This window comes from Siniperca chuatsi, linkage group LG23, assembly GCF_020085105.1.
Source record: "Siniperca chuatsi isolate FFG_IHB_CAS linkage group LG23, ASM2008510v1, whole genome shotgun sequence".
NCBI classification, from domain to species: Eukaryota; Metazoa; Chordata; class Actinopteri; order Centrarchiformes; family Sinipercidae; genus Siniperca; species Siniperca chuatsi.
Genome location: NC_058064.1, coordinates 13,092,222 through 13,116,377, shown reverse-complemented (window position 1 = coordinate 13,116,377; position 24,156 = coordinate 13,092,222). Strand labels below are relative to the sequence as shown.

Below are 24,156 nucleotides of genomic sequence, written 5' to 3'. Positions count from 1 at the left end.
TTGGGGCAAGCCACCAGTGCTCACCTTTGTTAGTCCCCCCTGCATGGCATGATTTAAACATCAGGGACTTCCTGTAAGAGTTGGCCTGCTTCTGAGACAACACTTCAAAGTGCAGCTCCCACATCTGAGGACTGTTTTATCCTGCTAGAAAAGGAATGCATAATGGACACAGCACCACTGCACTTTTAATGATTCTCATATGAATTAAATATTACAGCCATTTTAACTGGATTACACGTGAAACTATGTGTGAGAGCGTGAGTGTGTGCTTGTTACATTGATGAAATATTGAATTTATGAAAATGGTCTGCCTCGACAGTGGTGTGAAAAATATTAAAATACTTAAAGTAAAGACAGAAAATTACTTATGTACCCAATGGAGTTTAGATTGTGATTTTAACATTTCTCACCAAAACACACTGGGTATATTCTTAAGGCCTAAGTTTGATTTTAAATGTATTTCCTATATTGTAATAAACATTTGCAAAGCATTACTGTTCTCAAGTTCTCAAGTATCAATGCTGTGATTGAATCATGCACGGGCATGGTTGACAAACAAACAAAGTATTTCTTTATATTTTCTCACTTCCATTTTTACAAACAACAAACACATTAACAACAGCTTCAGTCAACTGAAATACTTCAGAAAGCTGAGTGAGAGAAGGAGGAGAAAGATGAAGAGAAGGATGCAGTGCAGCTTGTCCTCACTGTCAGTGCAGAGGAGATGTAATTAGTCGAAATGGAATAATACAATTTTTGCTGCTAAATCAGTTAGAGAACATTATTCTCTGTGAGCAGTGAAAAGGAGCTTGTTCACAGGAACACCTGAGAGATTGTAGATTCTCTACACACATGCTTACATGCACATCTGCACACACAGTCCTTCACAGAGACACATACTCAAACACTAATAAAGTTAATGGTCAGCTTGTGGAACTGTATGTACAGTACGCCACCTAGTGAGTATATAACACTAGTTAAGGCTACCATAGCCAAAAAAACACTTTTTACTTTGCTGAATTTCAACAAATGCAACTTCATCAGTTACAGTTCAAATCACTCATAACTGATTACCAATAAAAAATAAATCACCCTGTCTTACATACAGTGGCTAACCAAGCTAATAGAAGTGAGTGAGTAATCAGATGATAACATGTTGACATGTTGCATGACATCATGCCTTACCGTGGTCAGGGCCTTAGAGCAATTTGAAATGAGGGTGTGGGTAGTGTAATTGCTCTGGTTAGAACAATGACTCAGAAGCAGAGAAAAGCACAGGACACAGAGTAAAGTTCAAAAGGCTGTCTTTACTGAAGAGCCAGGCAGTCACACACAGGAAGTCAGTCCGAGAAAAGCAAACAAATCAGACAGGGAGCAGGCAAAATCCAAGAATCCAAGGAACGAGACAAAGTCCAAAAAACAAAGATACAAACACTAGGAATTGCTGGAGAAAATGACAGGAGAGGTTAGTCTTTCAAAATAAAACAGGAAACACATGGACAGGAATAATGGGATGTAACAGTTAGCAGTTTAGTGTTTTGTTCAGGAATAATTCAACAGCACATATGGCTGATTCAAGATGTAAATTTGCTATGACAGATACTCAAAAGCTAATCTCTTAAGGTGTGTTCAGATAGAACACAAAACAAATTTTAGACGCAACACAGTTGCATACAAACTCAATGGAAATATGCGAGAGTGAGCGGATAGACGTAAACTGAGAGCCAACTACTATCATACATTACAGTGCTTCAGAGTGTTTCAATGTAAGCCTTGTGCTTTTTACAAGGCTTAACTGACTCAACTTGATAAATGTACAGAGACAAGAAGAAAAAGGAGAGCGACCAGAGTAAAATAACAAAGAACTGGACTTCCTGGTGAGTTCTAAGATCAGTCAGAATCTGAACATACATTGTTAGCTAGCTACAGCTAACATCTGTACAGTTGTTACATTGGCTGTTTGGGACAAAGAAACAGACAAAAACAGTCCAGCAGTCAAATTTACACGAATAAAAATTAACTTTTTGTTCTGTCTGAACACACCTTTATTAGGCCTCTAGTGAACTTTTCCACCCAATTATAGTATACTTTATCACATACTACTGTCTCTCTTCTGTGCCCACAATATTTTTGTTGGGACAGCCTAAAAACTATAAATTGTTTGTCACCCTTAAAGCGTAAAAGTGCATGTAATTCTTCAATTGAAGTTAAAATATTAAATCACCAAATTTGGATTCACAGTGATAAAAGGGCACACAAAGTAAACAAAGAAAGGAAAATGGACCTAATCTTCACCAATCAAAGGCAGATCCAAACCACAGCCGCAAAGCTGTTGAGCAATACAGAGCAGAGGATTGTGGGTAAACTGCTGTGTAGTGATTGTGGTCCTGAAAGGGGCACCTCATCCTTGATCCTCACTGTCCAGTGAGCTAGAACAGGATAGACCAGTGCTTAGAGTTGCCTCTCTGAATGATGTCAGAAAGCTGTACTGTAGACAACTTTAATCTCTCACTTTGGCAGACAGTGAAAAGAAGCCCCGGTGGGCTCCATCTATAACTATGAAGATGAAGTCTTATTAAAATTATGCACATGATTGATTGCGAGACAGTCCCAGCTCACCAAAGTGAAGGCCTTTCAAGCCTGGGCAACAGCCTAAGACAAACTGCTCAGTACACAGAGAAAGAAATCCATGTTACACTCTCAAAAGAAGCTTATGAACTTTGACTCAATGTACATTACCAATTTCATGCATTCATAACAAAGCCCTCTTAAAAAGAATGCATATCAAATGCAGTCTAAATACATTTACTGTTTACTCCAGCTGAATGATGTCAGGGTTACACATGTAAAGTTACTTTACTGGATCTACTTCCTCACACTAATTGAATCTGTTTTGTAGTTGTACATGTACAGTATCTAATATAATATAGATCTAATGTCTACCTTATACTAAACTTACACCAAAAAATGTACTTGCACAAATGTTTCCTAGAATTTTCTGTCTAGATAGATGATAATGTAAAAAGAGGAGATATAATAGCATCTAAGATGAGAAAACAGCTCAGTTTGTGTAACCTGAAACACCAGGAAATACCACTATGGAGTGATTTAGAAATGTATTAGAATTCAAAAATAAGTGAGAAAATGGTCATATTACTAATCTTGTTAGTCACCATCACTCAGCAAGCCAAAAAAAAAAAAAAAAAAAAAAAGTGCAGTAGAAACAAAGGCCAAGAAGACCATAGATCCAGTAATAGGGTGGATGGACATGCCCTGCTAATTCCTGGTGTGCTATGAGCTAACACCAGATCCAGTGTTTTGACTCTTTGACCGCTTTGCAAACATTTAAAAGAGTAAATGATTCTAGTCAGAAAAATGTCAGCGCTACACTGTATGGGGGTGTACTTCGCTCTATTATGAAACATTTCTCTTAATCATTCTTCCATAACATTATGTCATGTCAAGGTTTTAGTAAAAAGCTTTGACATATTGGTAAAAAGCAAACTGACTTGAAATACAGCAATATTGTCTTATTCCAGTGTATTTACCTCTGTCCCCATAGTACAACTCCAAAAGCCATTTTTATAAAATAAAAACAAACCAGGCAATCATTGTTTTTGTATCTTTCTAGTGTGAAATTGTCTCAAAACAGTTTCTGGAGAATCTTGTTGTATATGTCATAAGAAACCATTGATTGTAAAGTAAATATGATCTGAAGGTACAGACTGAAGCAGAGAACATGGCAAGAATTAATGGTCAAGACAGACCCAATAAAAGAGATGACTGGATTGTGGGAAATTGAATAATGCAAGAGCTGTTTATTGAGAACTAAGCAAAAAATTCAATCAACTTTGACTTTGCCAGAACTAATAATATATGGTTTGTGCTGTGGACAAAGAGCTGTTTGTTTTCTCTGTTTGGCTAGGAGGCTGGAGATTTCAAGTTTCCATCTCACTTTTTGTAAGTTACATACTGGAGCATGATTGACTTCTGATATCACAAAACCAGCTTGTATGTGCACGTGTTAAACTGAGATTCAAGCTGAGCACAGAGAAACTTCCCCCCTTCAGCAGATGAATATGATCTGAAGGTATTGTCCAGACTGAAGTAGAGAACATGGCAAGAATCAGTAAAAGAGATGAAGGGCCCAAAAATATCCAATAATGTAACAGTGACAGGGAGAAGAGAGAAAAAACTGAGGAAGTTGTCGTGTTCCAAGCTTTTTAATTTAGTCCTGGGTAATGTATTAGAGACTGATAAATTTAGGCTCTAGTATTCTAAGTCAAAATATGTTAGATAAAATGATGTAACAAGTAAGTGGATTATTAGGATTCTATTATTGTTGATGTCTGAAGATATCAGAAATAATTACATATTTTTTTTCTTCCTTTTGTTAATATTGTCACACATACACCTACCTACACACATGCATACTATAATAAAATAATCTAAGCCAAACATTATGCACTATAAATACAAAAACGAAAAGAAATAATAGACAGGGAAAAGTCTACCAGCAATTCACACGTTACATTGTTTTGGATGATTCAAGTCCAATTTCTTTACCAACGTGTATATACAATACTGTGGAAGTACGGGGTTGCCCTGGTATTGAAACACTCTACTTTTAACCAATTATTATTTATTTTAGCTAACTATTTCAACCATTTAGCAATTGTTTTTAGCTAACTGTTTAAACTTCTCTGTTTGCTTACTAACTAATTGTCATGCACTTACAACAGGTAGTGTTGAGGTGCTACAGCTGACTCAATACATGGAAATGTTTTATAGTCAAATAGAACTACATATTTCAGTGCAGTTCCTCTGACCTTTGAAGCATCAAACAGAGGATCCTACTCTCCCTAACCCACATAAAGTGCATTTGTGGGCTAAATGCAAGCCACTGTTCAAAAGGTGGTATATTGGATATATTGATAACCCACCCAACCCCACCCCCATCCCCCTTAACTTGATTGTGGGAAATTAAATAATGCAATAGCTGTTTAATGAGAACTAAGCAGAAAATTAAATCAACTTTGACCTTACCAGAACTTATAATATATGGTTTGTGCTGTGGACAAAGAGCTGTTTGTTTGCTCTGTTCGGCTATCTTTGTGCCCCTGCCGTTTGAACGAGTAAGCTGCTGTGACGAAGGGAGGAGTGCCAGTGCTCCTCTTCCCACCAATGCATGAGAGGAAGACCAAGAATGAAAGTGAGGGGAGTGAGAAGTAAAGGCCAGAAGATCTCAGGCTTTTATCACGCGCAGGTCTGTTCCGTTTTTATACTGCATCCAGATCCTGTCCTTACAACATAGGTCTTATGTATTAGCTTGTCTTTCTCTCAATATAATTATAGGCAATATTATGATAATGTATTTTCCCAAACTTTAACTCCAAATGAATAAATGTAACAGTGCAACTTGGAGAGCCTTTTACTGAGAACATAGTTAAATATTTCTACACAAACTATGACAGTGCATCTCCATCCTGCCCAAATCAGTTTAGTGTAGAACACATAAATCTCCTTTTTTCTTTTTTGTTAATATAATAAATATACATTTTTTCAGAATTTATTTTCCGGTTCCTTTATTGGATCATGCTACTCCGCCAGTTGCCCTCTCTCATCACTCCAGTTGCTAGTCTAGGGTAAATTGAGTAATTAGCTGTGCCTGAGTTCAATTTATTTTCTCCATCATTTAGTCACTGCCAGTTCCAAGTGTGTTACAGAGTTTCTGTCACTGCCAATTCCTCCGTTGTAGACTACCATGTGCCTCCTCTGATGCACATGCCAGCCACTTCATTTCACCAAATACGGTTCACCAAAACTAAGCAGCTGCACCAGTTAACTCAAATAGGTCCTTCGCAAGCTTTACACATGAGACTTGAATGGCTTGAACTTAGAATTGAACCGGCATGTCTGGTTTAAACCTCCAACCAAGATAAAGCAACTACACATCACCTACATCTCCATAAAGTAAATTGTCTGCATCTAATGAATCCATCTTGTTTGTACATATGATAGTAAGAGAGGGAGCCTTTGTGTACTAGCAGCCCTTCCTTTCCCTAACCTTAACCAAGTGTTTTAATTGCCTAAACAACACGTGTGTACAGTACCAGTGCAGGAATCAGTGTGCCATATATGTAGGCACAAAGTTAGGGTGTGGAGGTCAAGACACAATCCTCAGCCTCTGGTGTCAAAGTCCTGTGCTTTGTATGTGCATCCATCCACCCCTATCTCCTCCCTCATTGTCAGGAAAATGACCATGATCCTTTTAACATTCATTGTTTATTATTATGAGTAAAAACATGTGGACGATTATACTTTTATAATGCAGTTACAGCAACATGATGTTCCAATTATGCTTCTCTTTTAAAGATCCACTCCAGACATGTTACATATAAAAATACTCATTCTTAAAATTACATCTGCTCCTACTACCTCATTTTAAAATCCATAATCTGCGAACATTTTTTATTTCAAAAGTTTAACTGCTGGTCACACGATGTCTCCTACTTCACTGAAAAGTCCAATCTCAGAGCATAAACACTGTAGGTTTCAAGTTTCCATCTCACATGATTGGCTTCCAAACTAGTTCTGATGTTACATCTCGTATGTTAAACTTAGATTTAAGGTGAGCACAGAGAAACTTTCCCTCTTCAGCAGATGAATGTGAAAACTGCCTTCTAGTATCAAACTCTGCACACACATCATTCTGCACAAAGAAGGTCAAACATCCAAGTGAAGTTTATACATTTAAAGATTTAGGGGTTCTTCCACTTAAACATACTCATTTCAGTTCTTTAAATCCAGCCAGTGCAAATGTTTTTGACTAAACCCAACTGACGCTCTCTGAACACTGCTGACTCTCCTCTGCTCCCACCAGTGTCAGTGTTCAAGCATGCGTTGCATTTATTGTACTTATGCGTTGATAATGCATGCATGAACTAAAGCGAATGTTGCTTTGCTGTTTGTTTTTCTCTGCTGTCTGTGAAGTTTTCACAATGACAGATCTCATCAGTCAGCCAAAAATTACATTGAAACTTTGTTGTAATTCCATGTCAGATCACTTTCATCTCAGTATATTTGAGCGGCACGATTCAAACTGTGCACATAGAAGTGTGCACACAGTGCAAATGCATTAGGGATTAAAGGACCTTTAAACTGTATATACTGTACTTTACATTACAGCTGACCATTTCGTGACATTTTTAGATTGAGTTCCTAACTTCTGAACAGCCATTGGAATCAGTTCATTTCAGCATGTTATAGAAATCAGTTTACGCAAATTTAGGTTAACATAGGTTATCCATCACAGAGAACATCTATGTACAGTATCTATCTATTTACATCAAAGTTATATTATCTTTATGGGGTAATGTGGTTGTGAGCAGAAACAGTTTTAAAAATCAATATCAAACATTTATTAATGCAAAAATAAAAAAGGTTTATCTTTATCTTATTTTTTATCATCTGGGTTTGATTTTCTCATAACATACTGTAGCTTTTGAATGTAATGCACTCAAATCTCTAATCTCCTTGAACACGCCGCCATGCAGGAATTTTCAAAGTACCGCTGGTCTATTCTCTTATCTGCAGTACAACATGATGATAATATAACTTTTACAAAAAATTAATGCAGTAAAATGTATACTCTGTTGATGTATATAGCTTCCTGAATGGTAGGAAATCAATGTAAACTTATTTTGGAAAATGGTTGTCAGTATACATAAACGTGACTTGTAGTTACCTGGCTAAAACGTGAAAATCCTTTGATCCTTAATGCATTTGGGATGTTGCAAATTGGGTGTGGAGTTAGCATAGCCTACATTAACACCCCTCATTGTTTGTGTGTGCATTTTTAGCACTCTGAGCTATCTAGGGGTTATAAGTTCATTCTGTGCTTAGGAAAGACTTAAAGCAAGTCCCACCAAAGCAAATGATCTTGATTTATCCTTCCACTTTTCCCTTTCTCTCCTTTGCTCTCTCCCTCTATCTATACCTTATCTCACTCACTCTCTGTCTGTCTCTTCATCTAAATCAGTTTCTTTCTCCATCTCTGGTTATGTTAATGACCTGATGTGCAGGCAGAGAAGGCACCTGTGCAAGGCTAATGTGAGATGACACCAATCGTTTCATCACAATGGGGAGCCCCAGAGACCAAAAGACTCACTTAAAAGGCGTATTTCAGGGTATTAATTGCTTGACATGGCTCACCCAGGTATGGGAAACCTTTCGTATGGCAATTAAAGGACTAGCAGAGAGAAAAACTGTACTGTCTTCAGCCAAGAAGATGGCTGAAATATTTCAGAGTGTGTAACAAGCGGTGAGGTATTTCTCACAAAATCACGTGACGCGAGCAAACAAAGTTACGGTGATTCAATTAGCCGCCCCTCCTACCCCACACTCTTTCATGGTGTGTCTGGTTCTGTACGTGAGTGGGAGTAATTTCACATGATCTGGGGTTTTTGCCGGGTCCTGGGGTTTTGTATCATACAACTCAGGTAGCCCACTACCTGGTATCATATCAGGTAGTGGGATTAAATGGGTTAATAGTGAATACATATTCCTTGAATACATAAATACACCCATTTCAACATGCTATTCCAAAGAGCATATGAGAATGCTGGCTAGAGTTGTGACAATGTGAACTCTACCAAAGCAAAGGAAAACACAGAATACCTAGACTCAAATGTATGCTGTTATACGAAAATACTGTTGAATTTTCTACTTTGTGCATCATTAAGAGTGAATGAAAGCCCAACATTTGATTTTCTTTCACGAGTCTGCTTTGTTTTTGTCTAGTACAGTATTTCATGTTTTGCCATAAATTCCACAAATCATCCCTGTCCTGTGGAACAATGCATCCCCAAAAGGTCGACTTTTCATGACCTAAGAAATAAAAAGCCCAGTTTTCAGCTGTGTGACAATGCATTCTTCATATAATCCAATGGATTTTTAAATTGTTTATGTCACATACAAAAGTAGAAATTTCACAGCCCATAATTACCAAATTTGGAGATACGTGTTTTTTTTTACTGGACAACGACAAAATGTCATCTGACATACACATACTGAAATTACAATGATGTAAAAAAAAAAGACACATTTTTGTAACTATCACATTGTAATCATTATCATTATTAATATTATTATTATACAGAACTTATTACTCAATTTTCAAGAGTCTGTACCCATACAGACAGTTGGCGAGTTCTGTAATAACTACAGTAATTTTTTCTCTGCTCCTTACGTCATCAGTCTCAGTGCCTCTGCTACTTTTTAATCAAGTTGTATTCCTGTAAGATTTATAGTACAGTGCGGTGCTTTGATTCTGTTTAGTTTGGTATTATCATTTCAACAGAGAATTCAGGGTTGAATTATTTTAATACTACTAATGCCATTTAAATATCAACATTATTCAGTCCTAAATTTGAAACAAGGGCGCTCTTTATCTAAAACATACAAACAGGCACATGACACAAACATATTGCTTGGAAATTTGATTCAAAGTCATGGAAATGTAGTTGGTCTGCAATATTTGAAAATGATTTGATTATGCACCATATAACCATTGTTGTCTTGTTGTGATCGTCTATGTTATTAATCCATTTTCATAGCATGCTGCAATATTATTATTTGACTTAAGCAACTCTGAGGCCTAAGCAGGCATTCAGTATCACTCAGGTACATCAGCAGACATTAACACGCAGTTTATATTCTGAAAGCATCATCGCAGGAGTAGGCGTGTCGATTTCACTTACCTGTCCGTACCAGTTATATTCCAGCATCGTGGCAACACTCGGAGCATTCACAAACACCCGCGATAAAAAAATTTACTTTTTGCTCTTGCACAACAAAAAAAATCTTGATAGTTGCGGCCTGTTGCTCTCTTCTCAACCCAACTACACAACTCTTAGTTTTCCCTGTGTGGAATTGATGTCGTCAGGACTTTGGAGGGCCAGGCAAAAGTAAAGCCATTACACACACACATTTTTGTACACATGCACTGGCAAGCATACACACACTTACACATCGCTGACTCTCCTGTTGAATTTTGGCACTCCCAGGGCTTATGACCTGTTGATAATGAACCTGAACCCATTATTTTGAGTCAATGAATTGAAAGAAATAGGGCAAAGAATGAAAGCCACAGGGCCAATTAACGGCATTCTTTGATGTATTACCCTCGCTCGCCACTCAACCAGACCGCTCTGCGCCTTTTGTCTTTATCCCCTCTGTTATTCATTAATTATTCTGAGCGGGGTCAGAGTTCGTGTGGCTAATTGTGCAGACTGTCTCTCTTTGAGGATGGCAAAAGATTCGCCCAACACTGACACTCCCCCTGACTGTGCCCAGCCACCTTGAATTATGCCAATTATTCCAATTCTTTGATTTTTTCCCCTCCCTTTCTCTGTTCTATCATTGTTCTACGCTGCCCCCACTTTTCATAGTTCAGTCTCCATCACTGGAATCTCTCTCTCTCACACACACACACACACACACACACACACACACACACACACACACACACACACACACAAACAAATACATAGTATTTTGGCGAGGATATTGTATTTGAGGTGAACTCAGGACAGGTCTTCTCAGGTTAAATTCCAGAGGATCAGATCTTTGTAAACCTCAGGCCACTGCTTTACATTATGAATTACCACATCACAACAGCGCTACACTTTGACATACTGTGTGTCACTCAGCTCACTCACATTTTTTATGTGTTACAAGAACACAGTATTACTTTTTGAACTACTGCATGGGTGTAAGAACATTGGATGTTCTTCAGCCAGCTTTTCTTCAAGTCTGTTTTCAAACTGTGTGAAAGGAAAATTCAATATGTTGGGAAATACACGTTATGCATGTTCTTGACGAGAGATGTGAAAGTTGATACCACTTTCATGTCTGTACGCTAACTATGAAGCTAAAACCAGCAGCCCGTTAGCTTAGAAACAGTCCTGCACTTAACCCCCCTTAAAACCACAAATTGTTGTTTTTTACTCTTTGTTTTTTGTACAGTTTGAGCAAACTAGATTTAACGTCTTAATTAGTGAGCCTTAGAGGTGCTGGTAGGCATATTTTTTACCTTTGGACAGAGCCAGACTAGCTGTTTCCCTCTGTTTTCAGTTCTTATGCTAAGCTAAACTAACGGCTGCTGGCTGTAGTTTCATATTTAGCATACAGACCCGAGAGTGGTATCAATCTCCTCATCTAACTCTCGTCAAGAAAGCAAATAAGTGTCGAACTTTGCCTTTAACAAAAAAAGTGTAATATTTGAAAAACGATGATTACTTGTAATATTTTGCTAATAACGGCAACAGTAATAATAATTTACATATGTTTCTTTGTTTGTTTGTTTTTCAAAAACTACACTGCACCCCTTTTAACATTGGTCTTCAAACTGAATGAAGCCTTGTTTCAAAGTTCCCATAACTGCTGAAGAGTTTGTGCCTCTGGATTTTTCACAGTCTGAGCCAGTTTTAACGGGCCATTGGAAACGCATTACTTAGTTTAGGATGAGGATAAACTGTTGTATCGCTGTTTCCACATTTTTACTAAATATCTTGCACTTTAAAATGGGAATAGGTGCAGGATATACAACTTAAGGCCTTTTAATTTAGGTATACACTGTACATTTTCTTCTTCTTTGTTCTCTCATTTACTTTCTGTTGAAAAGAACCGATTGCAGTCTGCCTCAGAGGAAAAACATTTTGACATTTACACGGGATTCCATGAAAATACAGGAAACAAAGGCAATGCCATTCTGCAAGTGATATCAGAAGAAAAGGGGACATGTAATCAGATTAGGAAATGTCTATGAAGGCAACCCATCTTTAACATGATTAGAAGAATAGACAGCATATAATGGTTTAATTGTCAGGCAGTCGGTTTAGAATTCACCTCATCCGAACCATGACTGCGGAGAGTTGTATCAAAAATGTATTATTTTTAAAAGGTATCTTAAAGCAGACTCCACAGCATACGCATACTACACTGTAAAAAAAAGCTAGCTATTGTAATAGTTTTTACAGTACAAAATTGATAATGAAATTTAGGCTATCAGGCTAGACTTATGTCGGCTGACATTTATGTAAATATGTACTATACTGATTTAATTTGTAACATAACAGCTTCTTGTAATGCAGTGCACTCTATGGTATAGCACATATGTCTATGAACCACTGTTAATTTTGTCAACGAAAACTGATGAAAAATATTTGTTGACGTCCATTTTTTCTCACCAAAGACCAAGAGACCAAAACTAAAATTAAAGGTCAACTTTGAAAATAAAAAGTATGAGGAAATGTATACATCTCCAACAAATTAAAACTAAATGGTAAAAGACAGGTGAATAGGAAAATGAAATAATTACTGTATCAATAATGTAATTATTATTTCAGTCGGGTATGTACAAGTAAACTGCTTTTTCTGCTAACCTTGCAATAGAACACCTGTAACCATGCTATCTGTAAACATCAAAGATGGCTACAGCTGTAGCCTCAGAAAATAAAAATAATAAAGCACAACAAAAATTTGGCAAAAATGTACTGATTACAAACTAAAATTAGACTAAAACTAACAATAATCAAATGGCTAAAATGTGACTAATTTACATTTTAGTCAAAAGCCTAAGGCTAAAACTAAAACTAAATCAAAATTAACACTGCTGTGAGAAATCAGTATCATTCAAAAAATAAATAAAACAATTATGAATCTGTTAACTCAATGCTATTACTTTAAAAACCTAGATTACATCAACTTTATCACTTCCAGTTAGATGTCAACTATGTCTTCAGTCCCTTTGCTGCCTATATGTCCTTCAGTAAGGAGGCCATGTAAGATCACTGAAAGCCTACGCTAACCTTTTGTCTCTCAAGTCCTTTTGGATGTGTTTTCTTCAAAGGGAGTCTCATGTCACACCTCTGGCCATGGGCAGCCTTGAAAGGTTAGGCCCTCAGGCCATGTCTGTGTCACTGACGCCACTGGCTAAACACTGTTTCCCACTCTGACCTCCTTAATTTGGTGTGTGTGTGTGAAGCTTTGCATATCGTGACTGCTCATCTTGTCTATCAGCAGGGAACAAAGGGGGAGAGATGTTAACAAAGGGCCCTGATAAGATCATGTAGTAGCCACAAGCCAAAAACAAGAAGGATCCAATGAGGCAACAAGCTTTTAGATTTTTTTTAAGGCCTAGCCTGGCATATCTTACTGTCTTTATTGGCTTGAGGACATATCCCGGTAGATCATATCTTGTGGTTGCTTTCTTACCAGGAAGTTTTTGATGCTGTTTGATGTTTGATCTATTTGTAGTGCATGCTATTGTCTGTGTTTTGTGTGTGCCTATTGCATAAACATACTAACTTAGAACCAGTTACAAAGAGGAATTTCACTAGATGTTGTACTGTGTACAATGTGTGTGATTGTGTATGTGACAGTAAAACTTGATTTGATTTGATTGATTGAAACGTAGTTTAAGCCTATTCCTACACTACAATACTTGTTTGAAAATGAAGATTGCATTGAAAAAATCACATTACCCTTGTGATTTGCTTAATGGGGTGTAATATAATATGTCCCTCTATTTTGACTCTACAACACACACTGCACTGCATGTGCTGACATTCAGATGAATGTTTGCCAGAATAAGATCAATTTCGCTAATGCTTTTAAACCACATCATTTTGTTCATTTCCTCTGAAACTTTGCAGAACATTGTTTTATTACCGTTTACTGTAATGTGACTGTATTAGTTCATACAGTACATAATGTGACACTGCACTTTCCCCAAAATTTTCCCCCCAAAATCTTTTTTGAACAAGTATCCAAGGATACACACTGGATTTCCTAATACATCACACAGTTTATTACACAGTTATCATAAACACAAACATACAGACACACACACAAACACACTAGGGGTTCCTGAATACCAATTATGTTGTTCTTGCCCCCCCCCCGTGCTTATCTAGCATCCGGGGAGACCTCCAGCCCACTCCCTCCCTCTTCATTTAACACAGATCTATTCTACCGGTCCCAACATACAGTCCCTGCTTACTCTCTCCCTGATGCACACTGTCCACTTCCCCAGCCACACACTAACACTACTACTCTCTACACATTGTACCTTTTTTTGCCCCCTTTTGAATCCTATTAGTGCGTGAACTTAGTTTAACTGAAAAAGACTGTTCACTTCACTCAATTAGGCCTAATAGGATTAGGTTGCCGGTATGGGCCTGGAGGTTTAAATAGGAACAGAATTTTGGCAGACACCTGCTCCATCCATGGCATTAATCTTATAAAGGCTATGGAGTATGCAGGGGCCACAGTGACGCCCGGGGTTGAATAGTTGGATGAATGGCTGTATTAGGTGCATGGGTTTTAGTCATGATGGCACCAGCACCAGAAGAAGTGTGGCCCAGTGGTGAAAGAGGGCATCAGTGAATCAAAAAGTTGAATATACAATAGGTAGCTACAGCTACAGCTTGGTCAACATGCATGCTGTTGACCAAGGCAGTAAATCTACTTTAGTACCCACAGTAATGACGATCTGTGAGTAAATGTAGAGATAGATTTTGGATCAGCTTTCAGTGAAAGGTTTTGTTTTACGTATGTGAAGTTTTTTTCTGATGTGATGTATGACAGTGAAACACAGTTCATTGCAGTGAACATCAATGTTGATGATGTGATCTATTATTTGCATTCATTTGTTATATTGCGGTAGGGATGGATTCCGATTGCCGGCTCCATTTTGGATCCATTTCCCAGTCAGCAAATACCTGGATAATTTAAGCTCTGACGCTAGCAAATCTATTATCAAACCTTTTATGTCTCCTCACTTTCTTTTACCAGCAAGGAGCAATGGAAAACATATAGGTTGTGGATTCTCTTTTTTTTAAAGATGATTTTTTGGGGGGTTTTGTGGCATGCGCTTGACCATTCGGCTACCAGGGCGCTCCAGCAAACTTCTCATTTTTAGTCGAATGTCACTGTTGTGGTTTAAGATGAAAGAGATCACCGGCAGCAGATTGGATCTGCTTTCTGTGTTCTGTGGCTTATGTGCTCACTGCAGCTGGTGTCTGTATTCAGCCAGAGATTGGTTGGGAGTGAAAAGACACATCACTCTAGCACCACTGTATGACCACGAGTGGCCTGGTTGTTTTTGTGGGACTAACTAAATGGAGACTCTTCTCTCAAGAAATTATCTAGCTGATCACCTCACGTCAATTTAAGAATCTTCCAGTCACACTTTGAATCATATCATATAATTTTTTTAATTTAATCAATGTAATAGTTGTAAGCCAGGACCTTCAGAGTAGGTAGCTGGTGAATTACAGTAGGCTACAGCTGGTGTCTGATACATTTATTGAGCATTTCATATATTGTGCTACTCATCTCATTTTCACATTGTAGCTATAGGTTGTGAACATTAATTAGGCTGCCACTATAACTGTAGCGTTTCTGCCTTTTGAGCCAACCAAAGCTGATTAAACATCTTTAAATTGGGGTTATTTTAGTCTTTAGTTACTTGCAAATGTTGAAAGGTAACCTAATAAGATTCAATAAGGGATGTGAAAGGATTCAGAACAACGTTTTGACACTACTGTGTTTTCATCAGAGTCAAAACAGATTGACTCTGAGCCCTGATCCAGCTGCATACTACTGGAAGATGCGCAGAGAACATTTTTTCATGTGTGTATCAATTTTATGAATTTCTTTTACATTTGTTCTTCAAGTTCACTGTTCATTAATTATTGTTGGATGAAAGCTGAAGTTGGGTGTTGAGTATAATGCCAGATTCACATAATATATCGTACTTTACAACTATAATTACTTGTTAGCAAACCACAGGAAATGTGTAACACGGCAACACATGCTAATTTAGGTTTAGTTTCCAAACAGTATATCTGGTGTGACTACGAGACTAGCAATGGGAGTAACAATCTTGGAATAATGTGACTAACGCTCCAAATTTGGAATGGGGGGGGACTTTACAGTTTTTCACGTTCAGCTGAAATGGTGTGAATACTACATAAGTTTCCATTTTCTGCCTGCGATTCATAACACAAGCAGTCATAGCCATGCTGTCACAAACTTAAGGGCAGTGGTCAGAAACACTGCCACAGGACACAAACCCATTCTGGTGATGTTTGGGAATGCGTAAATGTAAAGCGATGGGGATAGATAAGAGTGGGAGTAGAGAGTAGAGAGCTTGATGACCCCCATGCTGTTAAGATAATTACTAACAGCCATTGTCTCTTAATACACTGAGAGTAATGGCCATGTCACTGATCGCTTTACTGTTTGATCTTATCCACAAAACGTAATCACTGGAACACTCATTCCATCCACCTATGTGAGATATAAAGAAACATTTTATCTTCATATGAAGCAATAATGCAAATGGGTTAGGGTTATCACAATATGTGCATACAGTGCATACTGTAGATGCCAATTGATTTAGGAATTAAGAATCGAGTTGTCAAACACATCAAAAAATGAATCTGCGCATCAAAGTGCAACTAATAAATGAAATTTCAAAACATTAGACAACATCAATTATTAAACACACACAGAATAATATTGCCCAGCGAAAACATAAGGAAAGCAAGAACATAGAAGTGACATTAAAAAAGCAGGTCAAGAACTAAAAAAACATCCTCAAGCAATAACAAACTCTAGAAGCACTCATGGCAAAGGTGCTATCAGGTTAAAAAAGGGAAATATGTAGATAAAGAAGCAGACTTTGACCACGTTCAGACAGACAACAGCACTGTGTGGATGGAGGGGTTCAAGTTCCAGAGTCCTGTTTGTGGTTAGGTTTAGGCTACATCTACACTACTATGTTTTTGTTTTATAACGCATATGTTTTGCTACGTTTACACCTAGCATCCACACTACTCAGACGGATACGTTTGGAAACGCTGCTGGCCCCGTTTTTGTTTGATTGGGTCTCATCAGTAATGACGTGTCCTTCCCTGATTCGTCATGCCCCTATCACGCAACCCTTTTCCGGAAGAAAACAAACACAAACATGGCTAATTCAACATGGATAACGACCCGGCATTGCTGACCTTGTTGTCAATGCTAGCAGCTGTTCTGCAGTTCAATTAATTTTATATTGCTACAACTGCCTACATGCGCAGGAGGCAAGCAATTATTCGAGCAATTTGTGACAATTCCCAAGTTCAGCTGCGTTATCAGCCCTACATTGAGCACCGGTTTTGGGTTAAGAACTAGTGCCTGGTGGGATAATTTTATTAATGAAGTTGTGGGGAATGGCGAGAAAACTTTCTAATGTCCAGATTTGGAAGGAGCAACAACAAAAACTAGTTCACGTGGATGTATTTACAAAGGTATCCTGCACGTTGTATTACCTGAGTGACGAGAAAAGTCTCTGGAAAACCGATAACGTTAATGCATTTGAACTATCCCATGGACTATCCCAACAAGTTGTTTCAGTCATCATCCGATAAATCTGTAAGACCATCACCATCTTCCTGGGTCCAGACTACATCTAAACACTGAGTACAGAGAACGAAGTGAAGGATCTTGTCATCAACTTCTATCAAACACATGGTAAAGTTATGCCATAATGCTAATCCACAGACTACATCAACAAAAACAGGAAACATTCTATGTCAGTTCAAAGAATAGCCCAACTAAAAGAGTACATGTGTAAGGCTATGTAGGCTATAAGCATCATTGGCTAATGTGAACTCAGAGTATGTGTTGTGATATTGTGGAGTATTTGTACATTGACGGAATGGATGTTATATTGTCTATATTTAGAAAGACACAAAACGACTTTGAAAATACAATGATGGACAAAGAGACAAACAAAATGCTATTTACAATGTTTCAATAAAAAACAGCATTATCCGGGAGGATTTTGTGAAGAGCAGTCACGATTCCCTGCCTTATTATTTTTGCCCTGTTCCTGTTTACACCAGCACGTGCATGCCCAGTGTACGTGAATGGTCATGTGATATGCGTTTTCACCCATCACTGCGTAAATCAGCAGAAATGTTTACGCGTATCTTTACAAAAGTATAATTCCTGCTTAAGTGGCAACAAGAATAAGCTTGTACCCAAAATGCAATGTCTTTACTTGCTCACCACCATTAGTAGCATTAAGAAAGCATTAGTCAATGCCATGTGTATGTTTTCACATGTATTACCAGATGGTAACAAATGCCCTATAGTGTAGTCAATCCTCTTCGTTACTAATCACCATTCTTCCCAGGGGTGTCATACCAAGTCTCATACCAACACCTCACAATGTCTTTCCCGGAGGTCTCTCCATGTCTCTGGATGCTGTGAATAGCTATCTTGGTGGCCTTGACCCCACCCCCACACCACCACCACCACCTTGAGGGATTATGATATGTTTTTATCCAGAAGTGGCCTGAGGTTTTGTTCTGCATGTCAATTATTGGGACAGTCCAATGGCTTGATCTGTGCTGTTGCAAGAACAATCGGTGTAGGAAGTCAAGGGTGAGGTGATGTGTGTGTATGTGTGTGTTGTTAGGATGGAGTTATGTCCAGTGTGAGACACTAAAGAAACATTTGGGGGGCCATTCTGTCTAATCCTATTAGTGTCTTAGATAACCCTGCCATATCAGAAGGGGTCAGGGGAAAGAACTCTGAGGAAAATCTCTCCAAAAGAGAGCAATTTCATCACCCAATCATGTAAAAAAAAATTTTTTTAAATGACATTTCTATCACAGGCAACATCAAAAGGTGGTTGTGATGATGCCTAAATGTTATTTTGTTGAGGAAAGGAATGATATATTAATTGCTGCTCATCTTAAATAAGATCTGTAATTATGTATTAGAGGCTCCATACTTACACTGGATAATGAAATATAAAGCTTTTATACTAATCCAGAATCTAATTAGAATAGTGACAGCATCACTTTTCCATACTTGGAATTTTGACTAATTTTCTTTTTGGTCATGAAAATGTATGTTTCATCTTGTTTTTGAGGCCCCAGAATATTTTCAGAGAACTTCTCTAATTGCTGATTTTTTGTGACGAGCTTGGGAGCTCTAACTAGCTAATTCATGCTCACAAAAAGATGGATGTTAGAGCACTATGGTGGTTCTGAGCTACAAGTGAGTTATTAGTGAGCATAAGATGTTTAAAAAAAGAATACACTGTTTCCTTGACACGTGTTAATGACAGTTACATGCCAACAGCTTAAAAAAGCCTTCTTCATTAGCTTCCTAACTACAGTACATTGCTTATATATAGTGCTGCTTCTGTAGGGGTGAACTGTAGAAAAACAGTAACAGTGAGGTTGTTGTCCCTTTAGGGATAGTTGTTTCAGTTCACATAGAAAACACAATTTAAGTCTGAGGCTTTATTTGATTTGCTAATTTCATTTACAGTATGCTGTGTAAATTGGACTGCAATGCAAAAAGGGTCAAAAACCAAGTGTGCAGTCGGTCTGTAAAAAAATGTCCCAAAACTATCAGTTGCTTTTTAATAATCAGCATTTTTTTTAGACAGATCAATTTAGCAAACATACATCAATCTAACTTCTCACTCTGTCTCACGATAACTACTGTGCTGATGAATGAGAGGTTCACGGTCACATCGTACACTGGAAATGGACTGTAATTATAAGCATAACTTTTTATTACACCCACTTCTTATATGTCTGAAGATTGACAAAAAAGGGACTTAACAAGACTGTCTCATTGTACAGTAGATACTGTGTACAAAATATATATAAAAGGGAATTATCTAATTTATTAAGTTATGAAGTTATATATAATATATGGGACTCTCTGCTATGACCACCCTGCATTTCTGGGTCACTGAGTTGATATATGGTTGACATATCCAGATCCAGCTGAACTGATATACCATATATGGAATTAACCTTAACTGCGTGCAGTTGCTGGTGATAGCATGTGTGTTTTCCGTTGACATATTTAATGTTTCCAGCACATTGTTCCATCCATCTGAATAATTACACTGGACTTCTCTCTGTCTCTATCCCTCCATTCGTCCATGCATCCAGTCCAGTGGGCAAACTGCAGTCCAGCCAGCCCAGGCGCTCAGCCAGTCCAGATGGGTGGTCCAGACCAATCACCGCTGCTCTCCCATGCTTTGGCCTGCTAGTGTCCCTGCTGCCCTGACACCCTCCTCTCTTTCTGTGCTCTCTCCCTGTCTCACACATTCCTCTGATTTCTTCTCTTCCTTCACACCAGTCTTGTTTAAGGCTTGGCTCTTTCCCTTTTCCTTCGGCTGTCCTCTCTGCCATCTCCATGTTTTCCTCCTAAAATGGTTGCAATTTTCCTCCTTTTTTTTTTATTCCATTCCCCTTAGTATCTCAGTTTCTCTCTTTCCTTTTCCATCTTTGCATTAGCAACAGCCTTAGTTTGCCTTTTCTCACTGGTTTTGGAAAAATGTTCTTCCTTACTCAACATTCTCTCCCTGACTGCCATCAGTACAGCAGGGTGGCATAATCCAAAACCTGACCTTAGGGCTCAGGTGTAAATTCCTGTTTTTGGCCAACATCTTAAGCCAATCACTGAATGTCTTACTAGTTAGTAATTGAGGTGTAGCTGACCTTGTGGAGGGATGAGAAAGGGATTTTCAATGTGGATCAGGCATTTGATCACGCTGTACAATGAAACATTCCACTGTGCAAAACGATGGGTCTTCACAGTTAATGGTTCTAAATTAGATTTTGTTGTAAGGTTGAATTGAGTGTGTTTGCACAGACAAAATAACAGTTTAAACCAAACTACTACATTTGTCTTTTATCACCACAGTGTGTGCAAGCTGGCCAGCTGAATTTGTGGAAATTTCCTTCATTCACCACCCAACAGCACACTAAAGTTATATGTCTGGTTCCACCGTGACTCACAGGCTCTGCCTGGAAGCTTTGACTTGAAGTGTTACTCGCAATGTTGTATGTGACAGCAGTTTCAAAACGCACCAGATTTGGATTTGGCCTAATACCACACTGTTTATGCAATTTAATACAGTAGACTGAGAATACCAAGCAATTTTTATTGAAAGCTGACTTCCATGTATTGACACAGGGATTTTGATGACCATATAGACAGGTTTCCGAGCAATGTCTTGTGGAGAGTAGAAAATAAACCAAAATGACTAAGAGTTTATGAGGAAATCAACATAACCCTAAATATAACCCAAACCCTTAAATTGCACGAATCACAAGAGTAATGGGAGGAAAATATTCATTATCTCAAGAAGAAAACCTCCTGGTTAGCTCAGAGCGCTAAATTAGCTATTAGATCCAGCAATCTGGTCAGAGCCCTGGATTTTATATGGTGTAAAGTAATGGAAGGTGGTGTATAGTTTTATGGTTTTAAGGTAAGACAGCTCACACTGTTACTGTGTGTTTATGGCTGTGTTTTTAATATTGCTACTGTTTTTCAGGCTCTGTGATCAATGCTTTGGTAATTAGTTTGATGTGCGTTCAGAGAACTAGTGTGCGACTTGGTGACAGCCAATAGAGGTGGCAGACTGATGGCTTTGGTGGAAAATGCATCATGTTATTATGCTTATAATTAATATATATATTGGTTTCATGGTCCTATGTGGCTGTTCTCTTAACTTATGCAGCAGTCAAACAGCAGGAATTTCATACAGTTGATGCTAACATTACTTAATAATAATTTTATTTATATAGCACCTTTCAAAACAAAGTTACAAAGTGCTTTACAATAAAGACATATAATAAAAGCAAATAAGATCCAGAACTTAAGATATAAACATGATAAATTAATTTAAATAACTGCAACAAATACCATCAGATTAAGAAAAAAACATACGATAAAAGTGAGTCTTAAGAAGAGATTTAAAAGACGATACCTTGTTTGCCTTCCTGAGATCCTCAGGCAGATGCAAGGCTTTAAAAACAAGCAGTAAAATCTTAAAATCAATTCTAAAACTCACAGGTAAACAGTGAAGGGCAGCAAGGATCGATGTAATGTGATCGCTTTTCTTAGTACGTGTTAAAAGCCTGGCAGTAGCGTTATGCATCAGCTGCAGTCTTTGGATGTTTTGCCTGCTGATACCAGAATAAAGTGCATTGCAATAGTCAAGTCTGGAAGAGACAAAAACATGGATGACCTTTTCTAAGTCTGCAGAGGAAAGGAATGACCTGATATTGATTAACCTAACACGGCAGCAGCGGATGGCCATTGAGTCTGGTTCTGTCCAAGGTTTCTGCCTGTCAAAAGGAAGTTTTACACTGTCACCAAGTGCTTGCTCATGGTGGGATTTGTTGGATCTCTGTAAATAATATAAATACTACGGTCTAAAGGAAATGTGCAATGAGATAACTTCTGTCATGAATTGGCGCTATATAAATAAAATTTATTTGAATTGAGCTGTGTCAGTTGTGCAAAGCAGGACTGCACCACTTTAGTCACCTGAGCATCAAAGGACAATTATGGCAAAAATGACACCTAGGTTGTGGGCCTCTTTTTGAACATTATTAGATAAGGCACCCAGACTAGAGGAGAGATTATTAATGCTGCTAGTACTGGAGCCACATGGGGTAGTTCTAATGACCTCTGATTTGGAGTCATTCAATTTCAAAACATTTTTGGACCAATTTTTTATCTCGGTGAGGCAGGACATAATATAGGATGCATCTGTGGTACCGGGCTTTACAATCGGGTGTCATCTGCATAGCAATGGAAGTCAATGTCATGACTACACATGATTTAACACAGGAGTAGCATGTATATGGTAAACAGGAGGGAACCCAAAATAGATCCTGGAAACCACATTGAACATTTTCAAAGATTAGATTGTTTTTCATAAAAGAAATCAGTTGACTGGAGACAATGTTTTTTAAAATCTGTGGCAGCTTTTAAAAAAACAAAGTGGGAATGCAATCTGACAGGCAGGTGGATGATTTAGAAAATGCAACAGTGTGTTCCAGGGCTGATAGATTTCATTGAAGTGGGTTAATGTTGAAGGTGGGCAGGAGTCAACATCATCAACATGATCAGTGTTAAAATGCTGCCCAATCTCCACTATTTTTATTATAAAAGTAATTAAGAAAATCCTCACAACTCTTTGGAGTGGATTCAACTGGCTAACTAGGTGGAGGACCACTGACAGAATTTATAGTTTTAAAAAGGATTCTAGGATTGTGACCCTGTCTAGTGATCAGGTCTGAAAAATAGGTGTTCCTTGCTTCTTTGATTTTATACTGATAAGTGGACATTTGGTTTTTTAGAGAAGCAAGGGAGGTACTGTGTTTATCCTTTTTCCACTTTTGTTCTGCCTTCCTGCATTGTCTCTTTAAGTTAGTTAATTCTTCATTTAACCATGGCAGAGAAGAAGGTTTCAGCTTTTTAAATCTGACTGGAGCTACAGAATCTAGAGCTGACAAACTCCTCTATGGAGAGGCCATGTTGTTCACTGGTTTTAAAAGGTGTATTTGAGGCAGTAAAAGCTTGACATAAGCGAGGAACAGAGAGTGAGTTTAGGGGGAGGGAGCGAATCAGTGTGGTGGGTTTGGGGTCAGGAGAAAGGAGTTGAACCTGGAAGAGCACTGTGTTGTGATCACTGATGGCAAAATCAATCAAGTTTACATCGTCCACACCAAAACCATTGGAGACCAAGGTCAAGCGTGTGCCCTTTGTCATGGCTGGTCTGCTTCACATATTGAGTCAAATTAAATATTGTATAGCACATATTTATCAGTCATATTGTAGCACAATGACTGATAAAAGGTCTGAAAAAGGTCTGAAAAATCCTGAATAAAACTGGAGGTAAATTTAGGGGGTCAGTAGATTAAAACACGTAAAATGGGTAGTTTGTTCTTTAAAATGAAAGACTCACAGGAGGAGAGGCAGCTAAGCGAGGCTGGGGAACAGCTAAAATCATTTCTGTGTATTACTGCAATGTCGTGCCCTAGGCCTGTCAGTCTTGCTGTGCCAGGCTACTTGTGTGTGAGGGGGCTTCTGTGCTTTTAATCCATGTTGTTGATGCTTTGGGACACTCGCAGTTCATTTCCAACTATGGGTAAAGATGGAATTCCGTGTGTCGTGTTAGTTAGCCTGAGCAGACAGGCTAAGATAGATGTGTGGTTAAAAGTTTAGAAAATGCAAGGACAAGTGCTGCATACAAATTTACTTTTAAAC

General features: G+C 38.1%; 1 protein-coding gene across 8 annotated transcripts in view; it reads right to left on the bottom strand.

The window, feature by feature from the left end:
* The window catches only part of tfec (transcription factor EC), a 52,379-nt gene that overhangs the window by 15,347 nt on the left and 12,876 nt on the right, over window positions 1-24,156 (bottom strand). The window contains exon 1 of one of the 8 annotated variants that reach the window (XM_044185740.1): window positions 9,762-9,906. The exons of 5 other annotated variants lie outside the window; for them this stretch is intronic. In XM_044185740.1, the coding sequence (XP_044041675.1) occupies window positions 9,762-9,788 (27 nt within the window). In that variant the 5' untranslated portion in view covers window positions 9,789-9,906. Of the gene's footprint in view, window positions 1-24; window positions 61-1,185; window positions 1,296-9,761; window positions 9,907-24,156 lie in introns of those variants that run through there. 2 more of the 8 variants (XM_044185747.1, XM_044185742.1) reach the window with 2 other exon arrangements.